The sequence below is a fragment of the Cibotium barometz genome, chromosome 63 (genome assembly GCF_041138505.1).
Source record: "Cibotium barometz isolate CiBa-2024 chromosome 63, ASM4113850v1, whole genome shotgun sequence".
Classification (NCBI taxonomy): Eukaryota; Viridiplantae; Streptophyta; class Polypodiopsida; order Cyatheales; family Cibotiaceae; genus Cibotium; species Cibotium barometz.
The window spans coordinates 14,216,271-14,237,856 of NC_141108.1; the positions used below are offsets into that span (position 1 = coordinate 14,216,271).

The 21,586-nt window shown below is 43.5% G+C and overlaps 1 protein-coding gene across 1 annotated transcript; it reads right to left on the reverse strand.

Moving 5' to 3' along the window:
- Positions 1–721: 721 nt before the first annotated feature.
- Positions 722–19,421, reverse strand: LOC147603724 (5'-methylthioadenosine/S-adenosylhomocysteine nucleosidase-like). Its single transcript, XM_086795884.1, has 8 exons — positions 19,235–19,421; positions 17,624–17,687; positions 9,619–9,710; positions 9,308–9,414; positions 7,696–7,770; positions 7,537–7,611; positions 7,368–7,460; positions 722–1,255 (listed from the first exon to the last, which is right to left on the reverse strand). The coding sequence occupies exons 1-8, from the start codon at positions 19,323–19,325 to the stop codon at positions 1,058–1,060; spliced, it is 795 nt and encodes a 264-aa protein (XP_086652010.1). The 5' UTR covers positions 19,326–19,421; the 3' UTR covers positions 722–1,057.
- Positions 19,422–21,586: the final 2,165 nt, after the last annotated feature.

Consider the following 21,586-nt stretch of genomic DNA (forward strand, 5'->3'; position numbering starts at 1 on the left):
ATTTGCATTGAAATATGCTTTTTTTCACAACACACCAACAGAGGAGGCTTGTTACATTCTTGTACTTTTGCACTACCTACACTGAAAATTGTTGTTGGTTGGCACAATCTAGCAAGAGTAACGAGTCCTTAGCTGAAATGGCTTTGGCTTTTACATTCAAACAATCACTTTCTTGACCTAGCTACTCCAATGTAATGTAACACTTTGACTACCCCTAAATGTTTTTGTCCCCATAGTCATGGCCTATTATATGATTTCATTGCTGTTGAGAATGTTCCTCAAGTACTTATAATGGCAATAAACGAAGCACACACACCTGCATTCACACAACATACGAATACCGCCATCTGATACACATGCATATATACATGTATGTAATGGCACCCTTTTCACATCCAAGCTTGAAAATGGGGAGAACCAAGGGCTTGAAAATCAAGTGGATAGCTACACAGTAAGGCCTGCTCGTCCACCTGCTCTCATAATTAACAACAGCAGGTAAGGGACTGTCAGAGAAGCGACAGGGAGTCTCCACCATCGATCCACCCCACTTCCATGGCATAAACACCCTAATGCTGTTCTAGAAATTTAAATGCCGTGTTACATATATAGCCCTACAATTGCCTGATAGACACCTTGAGACACTCTCCTGCCCATGGAACAAAAAAATATTTTATCAAAATCATGTATAAAATGTGAATGAACTGCACACCCAGCAGCATGATTTTGTTGAAATAAAAAATATTTGTATTATGTACCATACTGTCTTGAGTGGAGTAGGATTTGTAATATCAGTTTTTGGTGCAATTCACCAGATTCAAAAAATATTAACAATGTGTTACATTGTCTTGAGTAAATCAAGTTGATGCAGATATTATGAGCACTCCATTACTTGGATGCAGCTTCCTTTATCTTTATGTACACCCACTCTTGCAAGGACACAATGCTGATTGTGTAGTCTTATGCCGTAAAACCATCCAGATGTTTGCCACATCTTAAGGTAACGCCAATAGTTCAATGGAACCCGCTTTCATGTCAGACATATTGATGTGATGAGGTTTTACAGATCACTTAAAGCCTTTCCTTTGATAAAGTGCAAGATCTGTGTTGACTTTTGAAGTAGCACAAAAGATGCAGTTGATAAATTTTCCAAAAACTCTTCTGAAGTGGGTCTTCCTCCATCCACAATGTCAGTAACCACCTTTAATAAAATCATGGGTATAGACAAAAGGCGTGCCACATAGAGCACTGATGCACCCTGAGAAAACGTGATTCAAAATCATTCATGAACCTTAACTGCTAGACATCATTAGACACAGACTAAGTTTGCAAATGTATAACATATGCACATATACTTTTCTGTGTGGCCTTAGCCAGAAGACATCAGACACATGACACATTGCAATCTTCATTTGTACTTTTTCAACTTGTAAAAGAATTGTGTGATGCATATGCAAAACTGGGATATAACTATCTTACATAGAATTAAGGCACCTAGTTGTTCAGTGCATGTGTGTGTGTGTGTGCACACATGCGCAAAAGAGAGGCAGACAACAAGTTGTGTGCTGCCGTTTCTAATATGTAAGCTACAAAGAAAAGATGGTGTGGACATGTGCCTACATCACTCCCTTGTTGGATATCAATGCTCCACCCTCATATTTTATTGTCCAGGCACCGGGCTAGCTCATGTTTGTACGGTCCCCATTATGAGGAGTAGCCATAGTTGAGCAGCCCACGCACCCGGCATGAGGCCAGATGGTTTAGAGACGGCTTGGATTAGATTTGGCACATTGCCAAATAGTCGACATGCTACACTAGACCGTTATAACGGTCGACAGTGAGATAACGGTCCACACATGGAGTAGGTAGACTTCACTCTTGGACACCCTATCCTAATATTTGAAAGAATGGCTGTAAATCAGAAAAAACAGCAAATAGATCTTGCAAAGAAACACATGTGCAAAAGAACTGAAGTAGAAAACTTGTTATCTACTGAAGTAGAGCATGAGGGCTGCCCGTAGGTGCATACAACCAACAGCAATAGCTGAATAATGATGTGCTAATGATTCTAACCCAAGCCACCTATTTATAGGTTGGACAAGAGCTGGTCGGCCAGTATAAAAACAGTGGGCTGGCCGACTGTGCAAAAAATACTAGAATAATGTCTTAAAAATAGACAAAAATAGTAGAAAAATATCTAAAATAAAATGAATGCATGGCCTCACAAATCTGGCCAGATACAGCATGAAATATGCACATATATGCCCAATCTGGAGATGATAATGCCAACACCTCCTCTTCAGCGCCAAATGGGCGGACCAACTCCAGCACGCTGAAGAAAGACATCCAAAGAAGCTTGAGGGAGCGGTTTGGTGAAGAGGTCAGCAAGTTTGTCCTAAGTGGAACAATACTCAAGTCGAAGAAGACCAAGCTCAATCCATTCCCGAACAAAATGATAGTGAACCTCAATGTGTTTGGAGCGGCTATGTATCACAAGATTCTAAGCTAAAGCAATGGCACTCTAAGAATCCGAGAAGATGACAACAGGGGAATCATCCGCACAACATAAATGCTCCAAAATTTGATGTATCCATAACGCCTCGGCTGTGGAGAGAAGATAGGATTTGTACTCAGCCTCGGTAGAAGAAGCAACAACAATCCTCTGCTTCTGAGATTTCCAAGAGACCAATCCTGTACCAAGCATGAAACAATATCCTGTAGTAGATCTCCGAGTATCAATGCAACCAGCCCAATCAGCATCCGTAAAGCCCACCAAAGAACCACCACCAGAATAAGTGATGCCATAATCTGATGTGCCACGAAGATACCGAAGCACTCTCAAAGCTGCCTGCCAATGAGATCTCCGAGCTGCTGAAGAGAACTGGCTGAGTACGCTCATAGCATAAGAGAGATCCGATCGGGTGTTGACAAGATAAAGCAAGGAGCCAACTAACTGCCGGTATTCTATGGAATCCACCAAAGGTGTATCATCCTCCTTAGACAATTTCGCATTGGAATTCATAGGACAAGAGAGAGGAGAGCAATCTGTCAAACCATAAGTTGCAAGCAACTTCTTCACATACTTCTCCTGGGAAATGAAGATGCAATCATTTCTCTGCCAAACCTCCAGACCAAGAAAATAATGAAGTAATCCAAGGTCCGTCATCTCAAACGTGAGGGAAAGTTGAGACTGAACCTAAGTGACCAACTCAATCTGTGAGCCTGCGAGAATGAGGTCATCAACATAAAGCACAATGATGCATATATCCCCATCAGAAAGAAGCACATAGAGGTTTGGATCTGCATATGACCTCTCAAAACCAAGAGATAACAAGAAAGCACCAATCTTTTGATACCAAGCACGAGGTGCTTGTTTGAGACCATAAAGAGCTTTCTTCAACAAGTAAACATGGTCCTCATGTCCTTGAATCACAAAACCAGGAGGCTGCTCCACATAAACTTCCTCCTCTAAATCACCGTTCAGAAAGGCAGATTTAACATCCATCTGGAACACAGGCCATCTGAAACGAGCAGCCAGAGCCAAAACAATACGAATGGAAGTAAACCTGGCTGTAGGAGCAAATGTCTCATCAAAGTCCTCGCCGGCATTTTGAGCATATCCACGAGCAACAAGTGTAGGCATATGCTCACTTATGGTAGTGCTATGTGTGAACAGGGCTTAACCAAGGGCACTTAGCAGAAGAGATGGGACTCTAGAGATGCACAGGCCATGTCATTGATAGCCCTTTCGGTGAAAAGGACTATTATTCCGCACATTCGTTCTTGCAAGACATCGAAGCTTGCATGGGACACATTGGAAGCAATGTATCAGGTACGCAACGAGACAAGAGTTGCCTACTTGAAGAGGCAATTGGATCTTCTTTCTATGGATGAGGGTGACTCCATGGCAGATCATCTCACCAAAGTGAAAGATTTGCAGGAACAATTGCTCAACATTGATAAGGTTATCCCAGAGAGACAGATGGTCACCAACACTCTTCATTCTTTACCGCCTTCCTACTTGGGTTTTCACACCTCTCTCAACCTCTCGATGAGAGGAGGTGCTCATCCCGTCACTTTTGAAGAGCTCGTGGGTTTACTCTTGCAAGAAGAGCAAACAAGAGCAAACTTATCAAGCAACCGTGGTGGAGAAAAGGCATTTACAGCCAAGGATAAGGGTAAAGCAAAGAGCTTTAGGCATGGGGGACAACACTCTAGCAAGGCTGGTCATGGACAGCCCTCTTCTAGTGGTGAAAAGTCTAACAAAGGGGATGCAAACAAGCCCAAAAAGAAGGGAAAATGTCACTACTGCCATAAGCCTGGACACTACATCTGGGAGGGAGAGAAAAGCTGATGAAGATGAGATTCCGAGGAAGAAATCTGAGAAGAGAAGTTGGTGATCTTGTAGAGGCCTTCATCATGAACACCATTAGCCACAACCGTAAGAGTCCTCCGATCAATCACCTCGTCGAAATAAATGCCAAGTCCTTTCCGAGCAGCCATGTTCACTGAAAACAAATTCTTCGAAATACGTGGCACATGTAAAACATCATGTAAAGAAGCAAAGGAACCAAAAGAAATGTTACCAACTCCATGGACAGGTAAGGAGGAGTCATCTCCAATGCGTACAGAAGAAGAAAGTGGCTTGTAATCCTCCATAATGTGAGAATGTTTGGTCATATGTGCCGAAGCGCCGCTATCACCAATCCACTCAATTTCTTCATGTGTGGCACTCACCTCTGCATCATAAGTGATCTCTATGACCACAAGGAAGGAATCCTATGAAGAAACGGGAGAATCTGTAACTACCATGTATGCCACTTTGGCATTGCCCTCCTTTGGAACCTTGTCCTTGCCTTTGTCCTTGGAATCTTTGTCAACATCTTTGGAGGTATCCTTGGCTTTGTACTTGGCTTTGGCGGCTTTGGAATCATTACGCTTTGAAAACACCGAGCCTCCGTATGGCCACGCCTGCCACAATAAACACACTCCTCCTCTTTGGAACCTTTGGATTCCTTAGAATCCTTGCTTTTGCCCTTCTCGCTTTTGTTGTTGATGCCTCCTTTGCCTCCTTTGAATGCCCTTACTTTGGGCAACAAAGGAAGAATCTGTCTTCCCTTTGCCTCTCAATAAACATTTGTCATGTAAGTAAGTCACAACTTCCTCACAAAAGAGAGTAGAGGCTCATGGAAGTAGATGTGATCTTTGAAAGAGTCAAAGGATGATGGCAGCTTACCAAGCAGTTTATGGATCGGGTTGTTGATCGAGCTCCCATACTCCTCAAGCTGCCTCTTGATCCTTGTGAATTCCCCAATCTTATCAATGATATTATCTAAGTCACTGATGGCAATCTTCTCAAGATCCGCCTCCAACTTAGCAATCTCCACGGAAGATACTCTCCCGAACCTCCTCTGAATCTCATTCCACATCTGACTGGCATCACTCCGGGAAGATATGAATTGTGCCTGGATAGATGGTGTTATACAATGGATGATGATGAGACAAGCCCGTGCATCTAGAACTCCACGAAACGCGGGATCCACCAAGTGAGGAGTGGTGACAGAGGGCCACACAGCTGCTCCTTCAAGAAGCAATTGCATATAAAACGACCAAGTATGGTAGTTGGTAGCAGTCAGCTTCATGGAATCACTCACTTGAGAGAGTGAATAGGATGGCACATGGGAAGGGGTTGGGATGAGGGTTTGTGGGAGGGGAGAAACAAGAGAAGTGGTGGTGGTGGGGAATATGGAAGGAAAAGAAGTAGGAATCTGGGAATAAGGTAGAGAAACAAGAAGCTGGGAAGAAGAAGCCTGTGAAGTTGGGGCTTGGGATCAGGGAGAAGAAAAGAGAATCCCAGAGAGAGAAGAATGACTATGACCAGAAGCCATAACCTCTGATACTGCAGCAGAATCCTCCTCTTCAACAAAGCTGATCAGAAAATCAGCAAACTCCTCCTGGAAAGCTGAGTGCAGCCAAGAGAAAAGAAAGGAGAAGAAGGGATGGGAGGGTGGGAAACCAAAAGGAGAGGTAAGAAATGACTCCCCTAGGTTAAAACCCTATTGTAGCACCAAAATACGAGGTTGACATCTGAAAACGCAGATCTCAGGCTGAAAACACAACACCTCTGTGGAAAACGAAGGTCCTCAACAGAAAACGCAGCTCCTCAGTGGAAAACGCAGCTCCTCAATGGAAAACGCAGGTCCACAACAGAAAACGCAGCTCCTCAGTGGAAAACGCAGCTCCTCAATGGAAAACGCAGGTCCACAACAGAAAACGCAGCTCCTTTGTAGATGTAGATGCGGTGGATCTTTGCCTACAGCAATAGGTGTAGAAAACGCAGGTCCCTTTGTAACACTGGGCTCAGATACCATTAAAGAATGGCTGTAAATCAGAAAAAACAGCAAATAGATTTTGCAAAGAAACACACGTGCAAAAGAACTGAAGTAGAAAACTTGTTATCTGAAGTAGAGCACGAGGGCTGCCCGTAGGTGCATACAACCAACAGTAGTAGCTAAATAATGATGTGCTAATGATGCTATAACCCAAGCCACCTATTTATAGGTTGGTCGGTAGTATAAAAACACTGGGCTGGCCAACTATGCAAAAAATACTAGAATAATGTCTTAAAAATAGACAAAAATAGAAGAAAAATATCTAAAATAAGATGAATGCATGGCCTCATAAATCTAGCCAGATACAGCATGAAATATGCACATATATGCCCAATCTGGAGATGATAATGCCAACAATATTGTGGGACCCGAACAAGGCAAAGTTGAGCCCAAATGCCCGTGGGAGGTGGGATAGCTGCAACGCAGTTACTAATGTATCTTTATGGGCTGAGTCTACACTGCAACGGTGGCACCCACAATGACAGCCGACTTATGCAGTCATGCCAAGACTGCCCCGCATATACAAGCCTATATAGATACACGGCCGGCTCCTTCTCCACACAATTAATCAGTCATCACTGTGAGTTTACTTCCTAGCTTCTACTAACATACAGCCTCTGTCTTAACAGTTCCGGATCAGCCATCAAAGCTCCCTTCAAAGGAGCACATGGGTGTGGGGATCTGCCACCTATTGTATCACTTCAGTAATACAGTATTCTTCTCTATCTCTATTATTGTGAAATTTGAGTTTTAAAGTTTTGTGCTGTGAAAGATCCTAATTCTTGTGAGTGTTCTCTTGTATACACCACACGTTGTATTCTCTTACATCCCTATCTAGCCTTCTGAAGAGATTGGTCACTTATCATGCACTTGTTTGACTTATCATCTAGCTTGTGCTTGGACTACTCCATGACAGGCCTTCTTTTAAACTAATAGTTTTGGTTGCCAATTGATTATTTGTGTACCAGATATACATACCTCCATATCCTTGACAGAAGCATCATTTGCCTTGATCAATTCTTCATCCCGGGGTGTCATATCTAGCGAATTACCAGTCGACAACTTGCCTTCCTGAAAGGACTCGGACTAATTACCTCCACATGAAAAAAATAACTATTCTTAAAGATTGCAAAGATCCAGTTATAACCTTTAATTGCAAAGTCTGCACTAGATTCGGAGTCGGGGTGGCTCCATTGGCACCAATGGCATATTTATCAAAAATCTGCACCAGTCAACTCCTGTTTAAAATAGCAACAAATTTTTACAATGAAGCTAGAATGTTGGTATAAAGACAATTGTCACATACTAGTATAGGTATTCGCCGATCGTAGTTAGCTGCCTCTGTTGCTATAAAAGCATCTCCTACCCTTGCACCCTTGGCCTATCCAACGGGGGGGAAGAGAGAGCAACATAAGAACATATATGTAAAAAGAGAAATCAGCATAAGAACATATATGTAACAAGCGAAAGCAACATAAGAACCTAGAATAGATCCATTGATTATGGAGCTTCTTTATGGACAGATGGACTTCCTTTGGATTATGGATCTTCTCCATGCATTGTTGGACTTCCTTATGGAAGTATAGTATACATGTCTATGGATTCATCATTCCTGTACTTCTTTTCTAGGGATTTGGATCCATCCTCAAGTTGGATTATGTTTATGGCTCCCTTTTACTAGAATGGATTATTCTTTTTGGCTCCCTTTATTTGGGATGCGTTGGACTTATGGAACTCATGGTTATCTCATGGATCGAGGATTTCTCTCTGGATTTCTACTAGTGGCCGAAATTCCTATAACTATGTGTAGCATAAATGTTTATGGAGCACCAAGATAACTATGCCTTTAAGTGATTCGCATCTTATGTTTCACACTTGAGCCCACCTCTCATCCAAAATGTGTGGTCAGAGTATCAATGCGGAGTGCAAGTGGTAGAGTGGACATGACACCTAGTTGGCAGGGGACTTAGTCTACACCAAGGGTCATGTGGACTGACGCCTTGTTGGCAGGGGACTTGTGTCTACGCCAAGGATCAGTAGACTGGAAACTGGTATTATGAAGACTTATTTTGTCTCGCCCATTAATTTTGGGACATGAATTATGATATCTGGACTTTGTGGGATTGTTTTGTCTCGTCATTTATTTTGGGACAGGATTATGATATCTGGACTTATGGGACTGTTTTATCTCGCCCATTTATTTGGAGCATGATTTTTATATTGGTATTATAGAGACTTATTTAGTCTCGCCCATTTATTTGGGACGGATTCTTTCAATTATATTGGATTTTTATGAGATTGTCTCGTCTCGCCCACTTGATGAGACATGATTATATCTTGGATATATGACTTGAAGCTTAAAGTTGCGGACAGCTTTTAAGAAGCTGGGGAGGATGTCACCAGCCTGGACATTCCCAATATGAAAGAGGTCCGGTGGACTCCAGGACATCTAAAAATTTGGAAAGTACAAGCTTTGGGAATGGGGGGTTATCTTGGGATACAAACGATCCCACTCCTAAATTTTATGAGAGTTGCTATTTTTAGCCCAACTCCAATGGAAATTCTGTTCGCGTCATTACGTATGGAATTGAGCAAATACCAAGAGTTGCCAAAGTACCTATAACAAATGGGCTACCAGTTGGGATACTTTTAGAGATAAAGTTTATGGAAGAACCCATCTCTTAGATTGGGACATGTGGCAAGACAGTGGATCAAAGTGAGACAAGTGTCCCTTCAGCTCTTGTGCCACCCTCCACTTGTCATCGTAGCCTTCTCTTTCCATTTTCACTCATGGAAGCCCCAACTCTATAAATTGGAGCCCTCTCTCTTCATTTGAAGGAGGCTCATGCATGTGATGTACGGTTACATTCACTCTGCTAGAGCTAAGAGCAGAGTTGCAAATTTGAGCAAGTTACTACCTTAAAGCCACCAGCAGTGCCCATATTGATGATCAAATCAGGGTGAATTGCTTGTACAGCAGCATATGTCAACAAAGCGCAAGGTACAGTTCCAACATTGTCCACACCTGCATGGACAGAAAGAATGGCACAACAGCATCAAGCTGGAATCTGTCCATTGAAGCCATGAGAGTTCATCTACCATAGGAGACATGTGTTTCATCCAGACTTCATAAAGTAGGAGTTGTATGGCCATGGTAAAATAGTCACTTAAGAAGTCTAAATACATGTTGTGCACTTTCCAAACACGGAGACATGAATGCTTCACTCACCAAAAATCAAACACTTCCCTGGTACAGCTATGCTTATGTTTAAGCCCTCATAAATTCCATGATACCTCACCCAAGGCACACCTGGAGGAAATCTGAAAAAAAGAAATCATATCAAAACAGCTCTCTCTCTCTCTCTCTCTCTCTCTCTCTCTCTCCCGGGCAGTGGATATAGAGACCCCATATGAGGTCAGTGACGCAGCCCCACCAGAGTGACTCCGTCCCTCCGTTGATAAAGGCCATGTATATTATCTCTATATGGCACTACCTTGTACTGCATTTTCATATACACAAGTTTACAAAATAGGTAGCCAGTTTTTTCTCGTCCTAGTATTATATGCTCATGAAGTCATTGTACAATTTTTGTGTATCATTAACCCTTTGGGTCTTTTGTTAATATTGAGGGAGAGAGAAAGAGAAGCCCCCGACCTCAGAGACTGTCTCCCTTCACCCGGGAGCTGAAGATCCAGGATATCCTTCAACAATACGGTGAGCTTCCATCACGGAGGGGAGATGCTATGGCTGCTTTGCGTTCTAATCTCGAGGAGGATGGTATCAGTGTATGATCACACATTGTAAATGGGTTCTAATCTCAAGGAGGATGTATGATCAGACATTGTAAATAGGTTAAGTGGTCATATAGGTTTTGAGGAGTAATGAGAATTTATCCCATATGCAAATGGAAAGATGAGAGCAAAGGAGCCCCTCAATTTTGTATTTAAACCCCCTCTATTGGAATGAAGGATATCTCATGTTGTTGGCTTCATTGCTCTCTACTCGATGTATGCTCTCTAGCATTTAGTCTCGTTTAGCCATTGTTTATCATTTTATTAATCTCAAATAGTGTTGCTTCAAAGTACTCTTGCTTAGAACCTCATTAGTCTTGTTTAAGTCTTCATTAAAGTAAGTTAATCGAGAAAATTGTGTATGGGTTATGTGGTCGTATGGGTTTTCAGCTTTGATTATTGATAATTTAGCAAAGGAAAGATGGCTTCAATCATCTTGTTCAAGTGCTCTTCGTACGTTCACTCCTTTTGTTCGTTCATTCAGTTTTGTTGGGCAATTGAACCTGCTACAGATGCAGCCAATGTTTGGCTCGGCCATCCATCCCCCACCCCCCCCCTCCCCCCCAAAACACATCCACATCTCCTTCTCCCTTTCCTTGGCTTCACTCCTTTTCCCAAGCAACGTAGATTGCCACTTCATATGTGCTCATAGCACTGAGCATTACTGCCTGCCGCCTTAGCAGAGTCCAAAAAATCTAGCTCAGCTCTCAAGCATACTGATCTGAGCCATGGAAGCAGTAGACTTGTGAGCAGACGACGACCACGACGACCTCCATCAAGCAGGCAAAGCAACAATAGATCTGCGCTTGAGGAACATCGTTTCATGCTCATTGGGGATTCATGAGTTCTCGGTTCACACCGGCAGCTGTAGCCATTGGCCACTTGCTCGGCAAGGAGATGACATCTGAGCTACCAAACAGTGGGCAGCTCCGTTTGCCATGGGGGGCCTTCCATCACTTCGCCGATCGTCTTTCCTGGACATACCACCAAGAGATGGCACCCAACCTGGTGTGGCAGATGTTGCAAAGTACATGGACTTTGGCCAAGAGCAGGCTGGGGAGGTGTCGAAGGCCTTACATGGCTCTGTGAGGCAGCCAATGCAAAATTCCCTTCCCTCTCTTCTCGATCGTGAATCTCTCTTTTATAAACATGCTGAAATGCTCTCTCTCTCTCTCTCTCTCTCTCTCTCTCTCTCTCTCATTAGAATATCTTTTGTATTTGTTGCCCCTCACTTGAAATTTATGAGACTAGGGTAGATCATAGTCAGTAATTAATGCCATGATTATCATAGTCAGTAATTAATGCCATGATTAAGAATACTAATCAAGGGTTCAGAGATGAGCAATACTCATGCCAAAAGGAAAACCTAATGACAAAATAAACACTCTCATTGCATTGCAAATTGCTCTCTAATGAGATAACCCTATTACATGATGTGGGAGCCCTCATCCACAAGATACATGCACCCTAGTGCAAGGCATGTGTGCCATAAATGTGCCACCAAGCATCAAGCATGTGACTGGCACAAACCATGTGACCCCACATTTCATGGACAGACTTCCAGCTTCCTACTAGAAATGAACTAAATGAGGCAGTTTCACTTCAAGGGAGCAAAAGAGAATAGTTTCTCATGTAACATGGGTGCTTGCGGAAGCAGGTCTATGGATTGATTGAATTGCGATCAGCACCGAATTTTTGGAAAAGGTTAAAGGAGATGAGAAAGACTGAACAATGCTAGGAGAGGCCACATTTTGCCCAAAAAACAAGCTCCCATTTGGCAGTAGAGTCCCCCACCCCCCCCAAAAAAAAAAAAAAAAACATGAGTAAAGCCCTTCTTCACTTTACCTTTCCTGACCCACCTGGAGGCTGCCTCCTCCCAATCACCTCCTTATTCAAAGTTCACCATCTCTCTATCGGTTTCATTCAGAGCTTTAGTTTTCTGAACATCCCCAACTTGGTTTACAGTAGGAGGGGCTTCAGCTTCCTTCCCTCCTTTAGTCTCACTCTCCCCCTTCCAAGTTTACAGTAGGAGGGGCTTCAACTTCCTTCCCTCCTTTAGTCTCACTCTCCCCCTTCCAAGTTCCAATAGCTGGCCAAAGACACGGAAGGGAGGTTTATGTCACGTGCATCCCGCACTTGGATGCCACGTAGACATATCTGTACAGAAGGTGCAGGACAAGACCTGGGATGGTAAACTTGTCCCATGTGAGCCCAATCCAGGACGAGTCAACCAGGGTTCCATCCTGGTCGTCTGAGGTCAGGTGTGCATTGTCCTGCACATTAGTCCAAGGTCAGGTGTGCATCGTCCTGCACATGAAACAGTGCCGATCCGCGCTGTGAGTCTCCCTCTGGAATGATGTCAGTGATTCTGTGTATCTGGTATGGTACTGGATGCCAGATCATTGTGTAAATAGTTAGGGTTTGCATATAGGTAAGGGGCCAGCCCATAGAGCTACCCCAAGTAATTGTGTGGGCATGGGGACAGTGTAAAACCACCCCCATGAGGGCCAGGATGGCCCTGGTTGTACCCACCAACCATGAATAGGCCATGGAGGGGCTGTAGGACAGCCCTAGGGGCAGGCCAGGGGTAGCATACAAGTTGTCCAGTCTTTTTATGGCTGTAAGGGCAAGTATGGGGCAGCCCATACAGGCTGCCCAGTCTCCAAACAGCATGCATACAGTGCCCAGGCCTGTTAGAAAACAGGCGCCTAATGCCCAGCTAGCCATGAGTCGTATTACACGACGGATTGGTTCAGTTGCATATAAATTGGATTTGCCTTCTCATGTGAAAGTTCATCCTGTATTTCATGTCAGTAGACATAAGGAAGTACTGGGTGGAACAGACCAGTTAGTTACTCCTCAAGAAATCATAGATGTCAAGGACATGACATTTGTTCCACAAGAACCTGAAAAGATTCTTGGATTTCGTGAAAGAAGATTGCGTAATACGCTTATCTCGGAATACAAGATCAAGTGGAAGGATCGTGTTCAGGAGGACGCTACATGGGAGACATTGACTACTCTTCAGAGAGATTACCCTGGCTTTTTAGTGAGCTCTTAGAGGAAGGGGAGTATGTCATGTGCACAGTGTGTATCTACCGTGTGCTACACGCACACAAGACTAGCTTCGAGGTTTGGGGAGCTAGGCAGGTTGATTGGCGAGCTGAGTTAGGGATAGACTAACGAGCAGGCACCCAAGTATGGACGGGCGGGCGCCCAAGTGTGGATGCCTGATGACCGGCCAAGAACCTATAAAAGGATGGCCAAGGTTAGTCGTTAGTCATAGAGAGTCTTGCGTGACTTTGTGAGAGCTCTATGGTCAGGAGCCTGACTCTAGTGCAGACGTGCACCTGCTTCATGCAGCCGAGGCCGGCAGCAGTCTTGAGGCCCGCGAGGGTAGCTTCGTGGCGGTATGGGACGTCACGAGGTAGAGATTGGTCGGTACGTCCATCTAGTTAGCTCAGCTCGTGGCTCGGTGGGGAGACAGCCAAGTCTTGTGGGCTTGCCCACGGCTGTCGAGGTTGGGAGGTGAGTCAGGCCTGCACCCCCGTCTTGTTTGTTTGGTTTGTTTGCAGGTTTCAAGTCTTGACCAGGAGCGTTCCACGAGGAGATCCTATGGGGATTTGACAGGACCATGCCACTTTCAGATACACGATGGTTGGCTTTTCTACAAAGGTCGACTGTGTGTCATGAAGTCTTTCAGGGCAGCTCTTCTCCATGATGTCCATGACGCCATTACTGGTGGTCATAGGGACATGAATAGGGGCAAGCCAGGGGTAGCATACAGGTTGTCCAGCCTTTTTATGGCTGTAAGGGCAAGTATGGGGCAGCCCATACAGGCTGCCCAATCTCCAAACAGCATGTATACAGTGCCCAGGCCTGTTAGAAAACAGGCGCCTAATGCCCAACCAGCCATGAGAGCATGCATAGCATTTAAGAGGATTTTTCTAGCATTTATTGCTATTTATCAGTCGTGGGCTGAATTTCTGCCAGAGCTGACTGGAATTAGAGCTGGACGACTGCCTTTATGGGTAGTATAAATACCAAGGGCCCAAGTCTTTTGTGTTATCTCATAATTCACCAAGAGCCAAGGCTAATCAAGGGCCAGGACAGCCAAGGATTTGCTAACGCAAAGGGGTGAAGGACTGTAGGTCAAGGGCAGAGTTATCTCAGCCAAGAAAGGTCAAGTTTTCTGTATTTTCTTTTCAGATTTGCATCATTCGAATAAAGCAAATACACCATTCGTGGTGGGGGGCCTACAGAGGGCATTCGGGACCCAATATTGTGTCCTCTCCTCTCCCTCTCGCTCTCTATTTTCTGCACATCTTCATTCAGTTTTGTGCGTTAATTCCGTCGCAAAAAGTGTGCTGATTTCTGATCATTGAAGTTACCGATCTCCCCCGAAGTTTCCGCATGTTACAGTTTAAAAATTCAACCCAAGCTGGGCAAGCTTTTAACAAACTTTGGATCACATCAAACCATGGAATAACATGAATCAGGTTCTTACCAAGAAACAGGGGGGTTCTAGAGACGCAGCCTTTGTGTGCAACACATTCTCTCTGCTCTTACGTAATTACAGCAGTGGACTTACGCATTAGAGCAAGCTTCTCAGTCAGCCCAGCCTCTTTGCGATTTTTTTTTGTTTTCTCTAGCACTCAAGCCTGGGTGCGTAATTTTTTTCCACCAAGAATGTCTCAGACCAGCCACAACCCCTGGTCTGATGCATTGGACCTATCTCATACAGTCCAGGACTTGTTGGCTGATTTTCAACTCTTGATTCAAACGCAGATGCAAATGCAACAAACACAGATCCAAGCACAAGTGCATGCCATGACTCGTGCTCCAACTCGCCAATCTGCTTACTCCACTGCCATCGCAGCAGGCTCCCTTGCCAGCACACATGTTGCAACAATTCCCACAGGTGATAATGTCACCCAACCTTTCAATGCTTTTTCTTCGAGGATCTTTGGCATTCACCACCTCCGTGTCCTTACATCACAAACCAACACAAAGCACTCTGTATGGCAACTAGCAATGGCCCACGCCCTATGCCATCACTTTTAAGTTTTAAGACTATTCATCCAACTCAAAATCTGTCGATGATGAGCGAATTCAGAATGCAAGGAGCACTTGCATTCTCAAGACTCTCAAGCCTTCTGCCCCGTCCAGCAAACTTGATGGGGGCCATCAAGTTTGCTGGACAAGGAGCACTTGCACTTGCTCAAGACTCTCAAGCCTTCTGCCTTGTCCAGAAAACTTGATGGGGAGCACTTGCACTTGCTCAAGTTTGCCTTCGACAAGGAGCACTTGCACTTGCTCAAGACTCTCAAGCCTTCTGCCTTGTCCAGCAAACTTGATGGGGAGGCCATCATCCATAAGACACAGGAGATGGAGACAGAACCGTGGAGACATTGGGCGGTTTAGATGACTGTTCTATTGGAGGAGTCCCCTCTTCGCACCTCCTTCCAGGGAGCTAGGAAAGAAAGTACACACAGGCAACTGTTGTCTTCGTGATAAGCATGGATACACAAAGAGGCATTACCTGCAGCACCACCAACAGATCACAGATAGCAGATGAGTGATTGCTTCTATGATAGTTGCCCTAGAATCAGATCCACCCCCAAAACTAGTGCCTCCTTCCATGACCACGATTGCTAATGTGTGGTCCACTGCACCTAGACCTAGCAGTAGTGTTGTGGTTCATTGGGGCACCCCTATGAATCATGTGAGCTGTCTTCCTCAAGAAGCCTCTGCCATAGGAGTTCACTACCGCACCAGAAAAACCAACTGTCAATTCAACCTTGGTGGATCAGAATCCTCATATAAACCCCTGCTTGACCTTGCCTTCAGTCTTGTTGGAGCTCCAGCCCAGCCGACCCCACTTCCCTTGTCAGTCAGATGGATTCAGCAGTCCATTTGACCATCAGCACAGTGTTTCTGCAGCCTGTTCCAGACCCAACTCTTTAGATTGCTTCTCTTCCATTGATTCAACTGTCGATCACAAAATTAGCATCATCTTTCAACCCTTCTCTTGTGTTTCATCTAATCGTGAGCGGGCCCCATACAAACTACCAGCCGTTGAACGGTGTCTCCAATCATTGAGGCACTAACCCAGGGGCATTCACCACTGCCAAGTTAGTTCTTCATGAGATACTTTCACTCACCTCTGAGATTCAGCCAGTGACATCATAGAAGCCCTACAACCCAGTCTAGTTTTTATTGCAATCTCTTTTTATCAGAGTATGTGAGTATTTCTTTGTGCAGCTATGTGATCACCAGCAGTGTGGGTATTTCTTTGTGCAGCTATGTGATCACCAGCAGTGGGCTTACAAACAGTTTTACGTGGAGTTACTGAGCACCCAGAAGATGCACCTCATATTTCATTTGAGTAATCTTGAGCCCAAGTTGCAGAGGAAGATGAGCCAGAGCTGGTGGATAATGGGAGTCTTGAATTCAAGAGGTATTGCTGGGACAATTGGTGATTCTTATAAACACAAGAGAGGATCCCATGATAAATAACTTCGGGAGCCCCTGAAGTTCAAAAGTATCCAGTTCAGCTGGCTGTTTAATTTCATGAGGATCAGTTCATGCACACGTCTCGCCCATTACTGTGAGCTAAGGAGGAAATGCTACTAAAGACAGCTGCCATTCCAGTGGGGAAGAGTGTGCTGTTGTACCTGTAGAGAATGATCAAGCCCGGGCCGTGTTTAGGCAGCATCTTTAAGGATGGGCTGCCCATGGGATCTCATGGAATGATGCCGGGCAGGACAGGACCAAAAGTGGGCTGCATTCAGATGCCAGACAGCTGCATTGGGGTGCTGCACAATGGTGAGCAGGTTGAGCAGCAGGCCAAAAGCAGCCGATCAGTAAACTAACACTTTAGGAGGCTCGAGGTGCTATAAATAGCACCACCCTCCATCGATCTTTCTTCTTCCTCCATCAGCAGTCAAGCAGCCTCCAAGAGCTCTGAAGGCTGAAGCATGCATTTGAAGGAGGATAGCAGCAGATCTGAAGCCAGCATTTGGTGGAACAACAACGCTCTTCATCAACTAAGGAATTATCTGCATTAAATCACCTTTTGGATAGATTCACAGACATAGTTTTGTACAGAAAGCTTGTCCTCTCAAAATTGATATAGAGATTGATTAGTGGATATTGTGACTGTTTTTGTGTGTGTGCTTATGTCTTGCACTGATGATCACTCTGTTACACACTTGTATTTAGCCAAACATTATCACAATGGAGGCCATCATAACTTCCAATCCATGTAACTTATATTCTCAAATCCATACAGTAACACTGTGTAACCAAGTGTTGAACAAAAAATCTTTTGAACTTCACCTCAAATTCAAAACATAAACAAAAACTATCAACATGAATTAAAAAACATAGTCATAAATAAATGATACAAATGATTGAAAGTAAAGGCAGTTGAGGCTTACAAAGAACCATCATCTTGCTGGAGCTTCAATGATTCCACAAGGGGAAGGGCTTCTGCCTGCATTGCTGGAAAAAGTTCAAAAGAAACATAAACCATAAGTACCAAGGTGAATCCCTCCCCAAACCCTACCCTCTCTCTCTCTCTCTCTCTCTCTCTCTCTCTCTCTCGTAATGACTGTGAGGTACCGGTTTTTGGTCCCATATGCCTTCAAGGCATTCCGTGGACATTAATATGACTTTCTTTCTTTCTTTCTTTCTCTCTCTCTCTCTCTCTCTTTGCCCTTGGGATGACATGAACCCACCTGGGTTCAAGTCTCTCCGTCGATTGGTCTCTCCAGATCAATAAAGTCGACGTTAAGCGACTCCGTCTCTCCCCCAATGCATGTGAGGCGCACAACAACATATAAATGTGGTGATACTCTAGTAAAATGAGAAAATCCTACTAGAAAACCAAAAAAAAGAATTGAATTACTAGAATTAGTAATCCCCTGAGATGAGGGGGTTTATCTATCATCCATCACAGACTCATGGGTTTACTTACTCATCTGACCATCTCCTCTCAAGGTCCAAAGAGGGTTATATTACCACTGAGCGTGTCCAACTGATGTTCAACAAGAAGTCTTACAGGGGCCCTCTCTCCTAGGTCTTGGTTCTTTTGCATGCAATGTCAATCATTGGTGCACCTAGGGGCAGCTGTAGTCATTTAGCTGTTTTAATGAAGGTGCACCTAGGGGCAGCTGTAGTCATTTAGCTGTTTTAATGAAGGTGCACCTAGGGGCAGCTATAGCCATTTAGCTGTTTTAATGAAGGTGCCTTGCATTTGTGGTTGCTCTAGTGGAGCACCATTCCGACGCAGCTATAGCCATTTAGCTGTTTTAATGAAGGTGCCTTGCATTTGTGGTTGCTCTAGTGGAGCACCATTCCGACTCTGAGAATCTCTCCTCCATCACAATCACATAGGCTCTCCCATCTCACCAGAAAGCATCCAACTTTATCCCATGGTTTGATGCATGATGAACAACACCATCTTGCTAGACATCCACACATAGACTACAGTTGGAGACTAATAATTGTCTTTCATTTAATGTCTAGACATCCACACACAGACTATGGTTAGACACTAGTAATTTTCTTTCATTTATGATTGTTTAGACATACTTGCATGATTAAGTCTCGTAGGAAGGGGATGCCATCGCAGCTCTACACTTGATTATGGAGGAGGATGGTACTATAATTGGATGAGGAGATACGGGACACATTCCCCAAGTATCTCAGACCTTGAGGCCCCACCACACACACACACACTTCTTTTTTTGTTTGTGAAACCACTATTTATATTAAATAGTAAACTGTACAGTCATAGTCACCCGGAGCGGGTGGAACTATGAGAACGAACTAGAAAAACTGGGAAAATTCTTCAAACTGCTGGAGTGAAAGCTCGTCAAGATCATAGCAATCTCGAAGAGAGCAGCACGGAAATAGGAAGGGATGAACAACATCACCAAAAAAGTGCACACACACACACACACACACACACACACACACACACACACACACACAGAATCCCTGCATGCTTTTTTGTTCTACTTTTTAAAATAAAAAAGCGAACTTACCAATCACAAATAAAATGGTGGAGATGGGTTTTGAAGCTGATTGCGCAATTGCATCTGCTAGAGGAGTAGAGAGCACAGGAGGAGAAGCCATGCCTCCTACTGGTCTCACAGCAGAGCAGCGCTCTGAGAGTGAAACTAAAACGTGATTGAAATCTTGGGCTCGACCAATTCACACGGAGCACCCCTTTTGGGCGCCCACCCTTAGTTCATAGACGAAGGCATATGGGCCCGCTCTATCAGTGTCTACGGCGTTAGAATTCACTTTATGCCCAAACGAGCACGCAAACATGGGGATAGAAGAGGGGGGCTGGGCCCGCTCTATCGGTGTCTACGGCGTTAGAATTCACTTTATGCCCAAACGAGCACGCAACATGGGGATAGAAAAGGGGGGGGGAGGGGGGGGAAGGGGAGGAGTTTCTCCATCCAAAGTTGTCTACGATGAAGATTCCAACTCAATCAATACCCCTCGGGCCTTTACACACGCCCAAAGGCAAGAGCAAACCATACGCATGATCACTTTCAGCCCGCTAGATCGTGTTTAAAGGTTGTAGTCCCTTTACATGCCAGTAACACAAGAGTTGAAGCATGGTCTAACGTGGCTACCACCTCATGGACATCTTTGTTCTCCTCATGGGTAGCTAGAGTGTTGAGGGAGGCATTTCCCCACAATAAGAAGATAAAACTATTCGCTCAAGCTCATATATTCTTAATCACGTAAAGCACATATAAAAGTCTGAGATATATTTTAAGCATTTGTGTCAAACACATCATTAAAATGTTAAGCAATTCATTCATCTTCGTAATTCAAAACTTGTAAAATTGCTAAGAACTTCAATTGTTTACGATTATTAAAAATATGCATATGCCAAGCACTTGGACCAATTATAACATACGTAGAATAGAGGTGAAACATTCCTCATCCACAAGCGTACACCTTGTTCCTTTTCTTTATCATATCTCCACATTGAATTTTGCATTTGATGCCATGTATTTTGTTATGCCTACCACATACAAAATCAAGCAAATTCATGACAAAAGCCAAAAAAAAGACGTATTTTTTAAAGACACGCCATTAGATTCCAAATGTCCACATCATAGACACTTTATTTTTCTTTTTAAGAAATAAACTGACATTAAATTAGTTGTCTTGAGAGCTACTAGAAGACATTAAAATCTTAACTAATGTTTCAAAATCATACTTTATATTTGAAAGACACGCTACTAGATTCCAAATGTCCACATCCTTCCACACACATCATAGACACTTTATTTTTCTTTTTAAGAAATAAACTAAAGTTAAATTAGTTATCTTGAGAGCTACTAGAAGCCAAATTAAAATCTTAACTGATGATTTAAAATCTTACTTTGTATTTAGCTCCTAATCAATGTAGATGTATCTCAAGATTAATAAGAATTAAGTAGTGGGATGGAGCCCTAATCCTGATCTACAAATTGATTTGTGGACTTGACTAGCAATGCTTTGGTAACTTTATCTCCTCCATTGTTCTCTACTAAATGTCAAAGGAGATACAACATTAATTAGGAGTATGACATAGTATCTGAAATCGTGTCTCTTATCATCCCATGTTAATAAAAAATCCGTTGGATTGAAACAAGAACTCCAAAAATCAACACGTGAAGCCTATGCTCTTCTCCAATCCCCCTCCACACCAACTCTAGTAGGTAGTGAAGTTTTGGTCTTTCCTAAGAAAACATCAATAGCCTATGCCCCTCCACATCAACTCAAGTAGTAGTAGATATTGAAGTTTTGCCCCTTCTCAAGAAAACATCAATAGCCTCTTTTACTTGTACCCTTAAATACATGCGCCCTTCCATTTTAACAAGAATACAATGAAAGTGTCCACCTACAACACACACTTTAAAAGCAATGGCACAACTAACTAAAAGAAAGCATAGGAGCCTCAATCTTGCATAGTGTGAAACCATACCTCAATCTTGCATAGTGTGAAACCATACCTCGTAAAACCACATGCACATTTAGCCCATCAAAATGATCCCACATCCTTTGTAAGAGTTCCTATGCAAAATCACACTCCTACCATCAACGAACATAATTGTTTAAGTTTCATGCAACAAAAAACTTAATATTGAACTTCAAAAAAAAATTTAAGAAAAGTTCAAAGGAATTTTCCACTAATGAGAGATACACACGTCATCAATATTTAAATTTGGATTTTGAAGAAAAGATTGGCCTTTTTTGGCACCAAAACCCCCTCCTGTGGGATCTCATTAGAAAGTCCAAGCTTTCAGTTACTCATGATGAAATTTTTAAAATGTAAAGTTTTAAACTTTTATCTTTTTCTAAAATAGGGCACAAGAAACCTTAGCAGT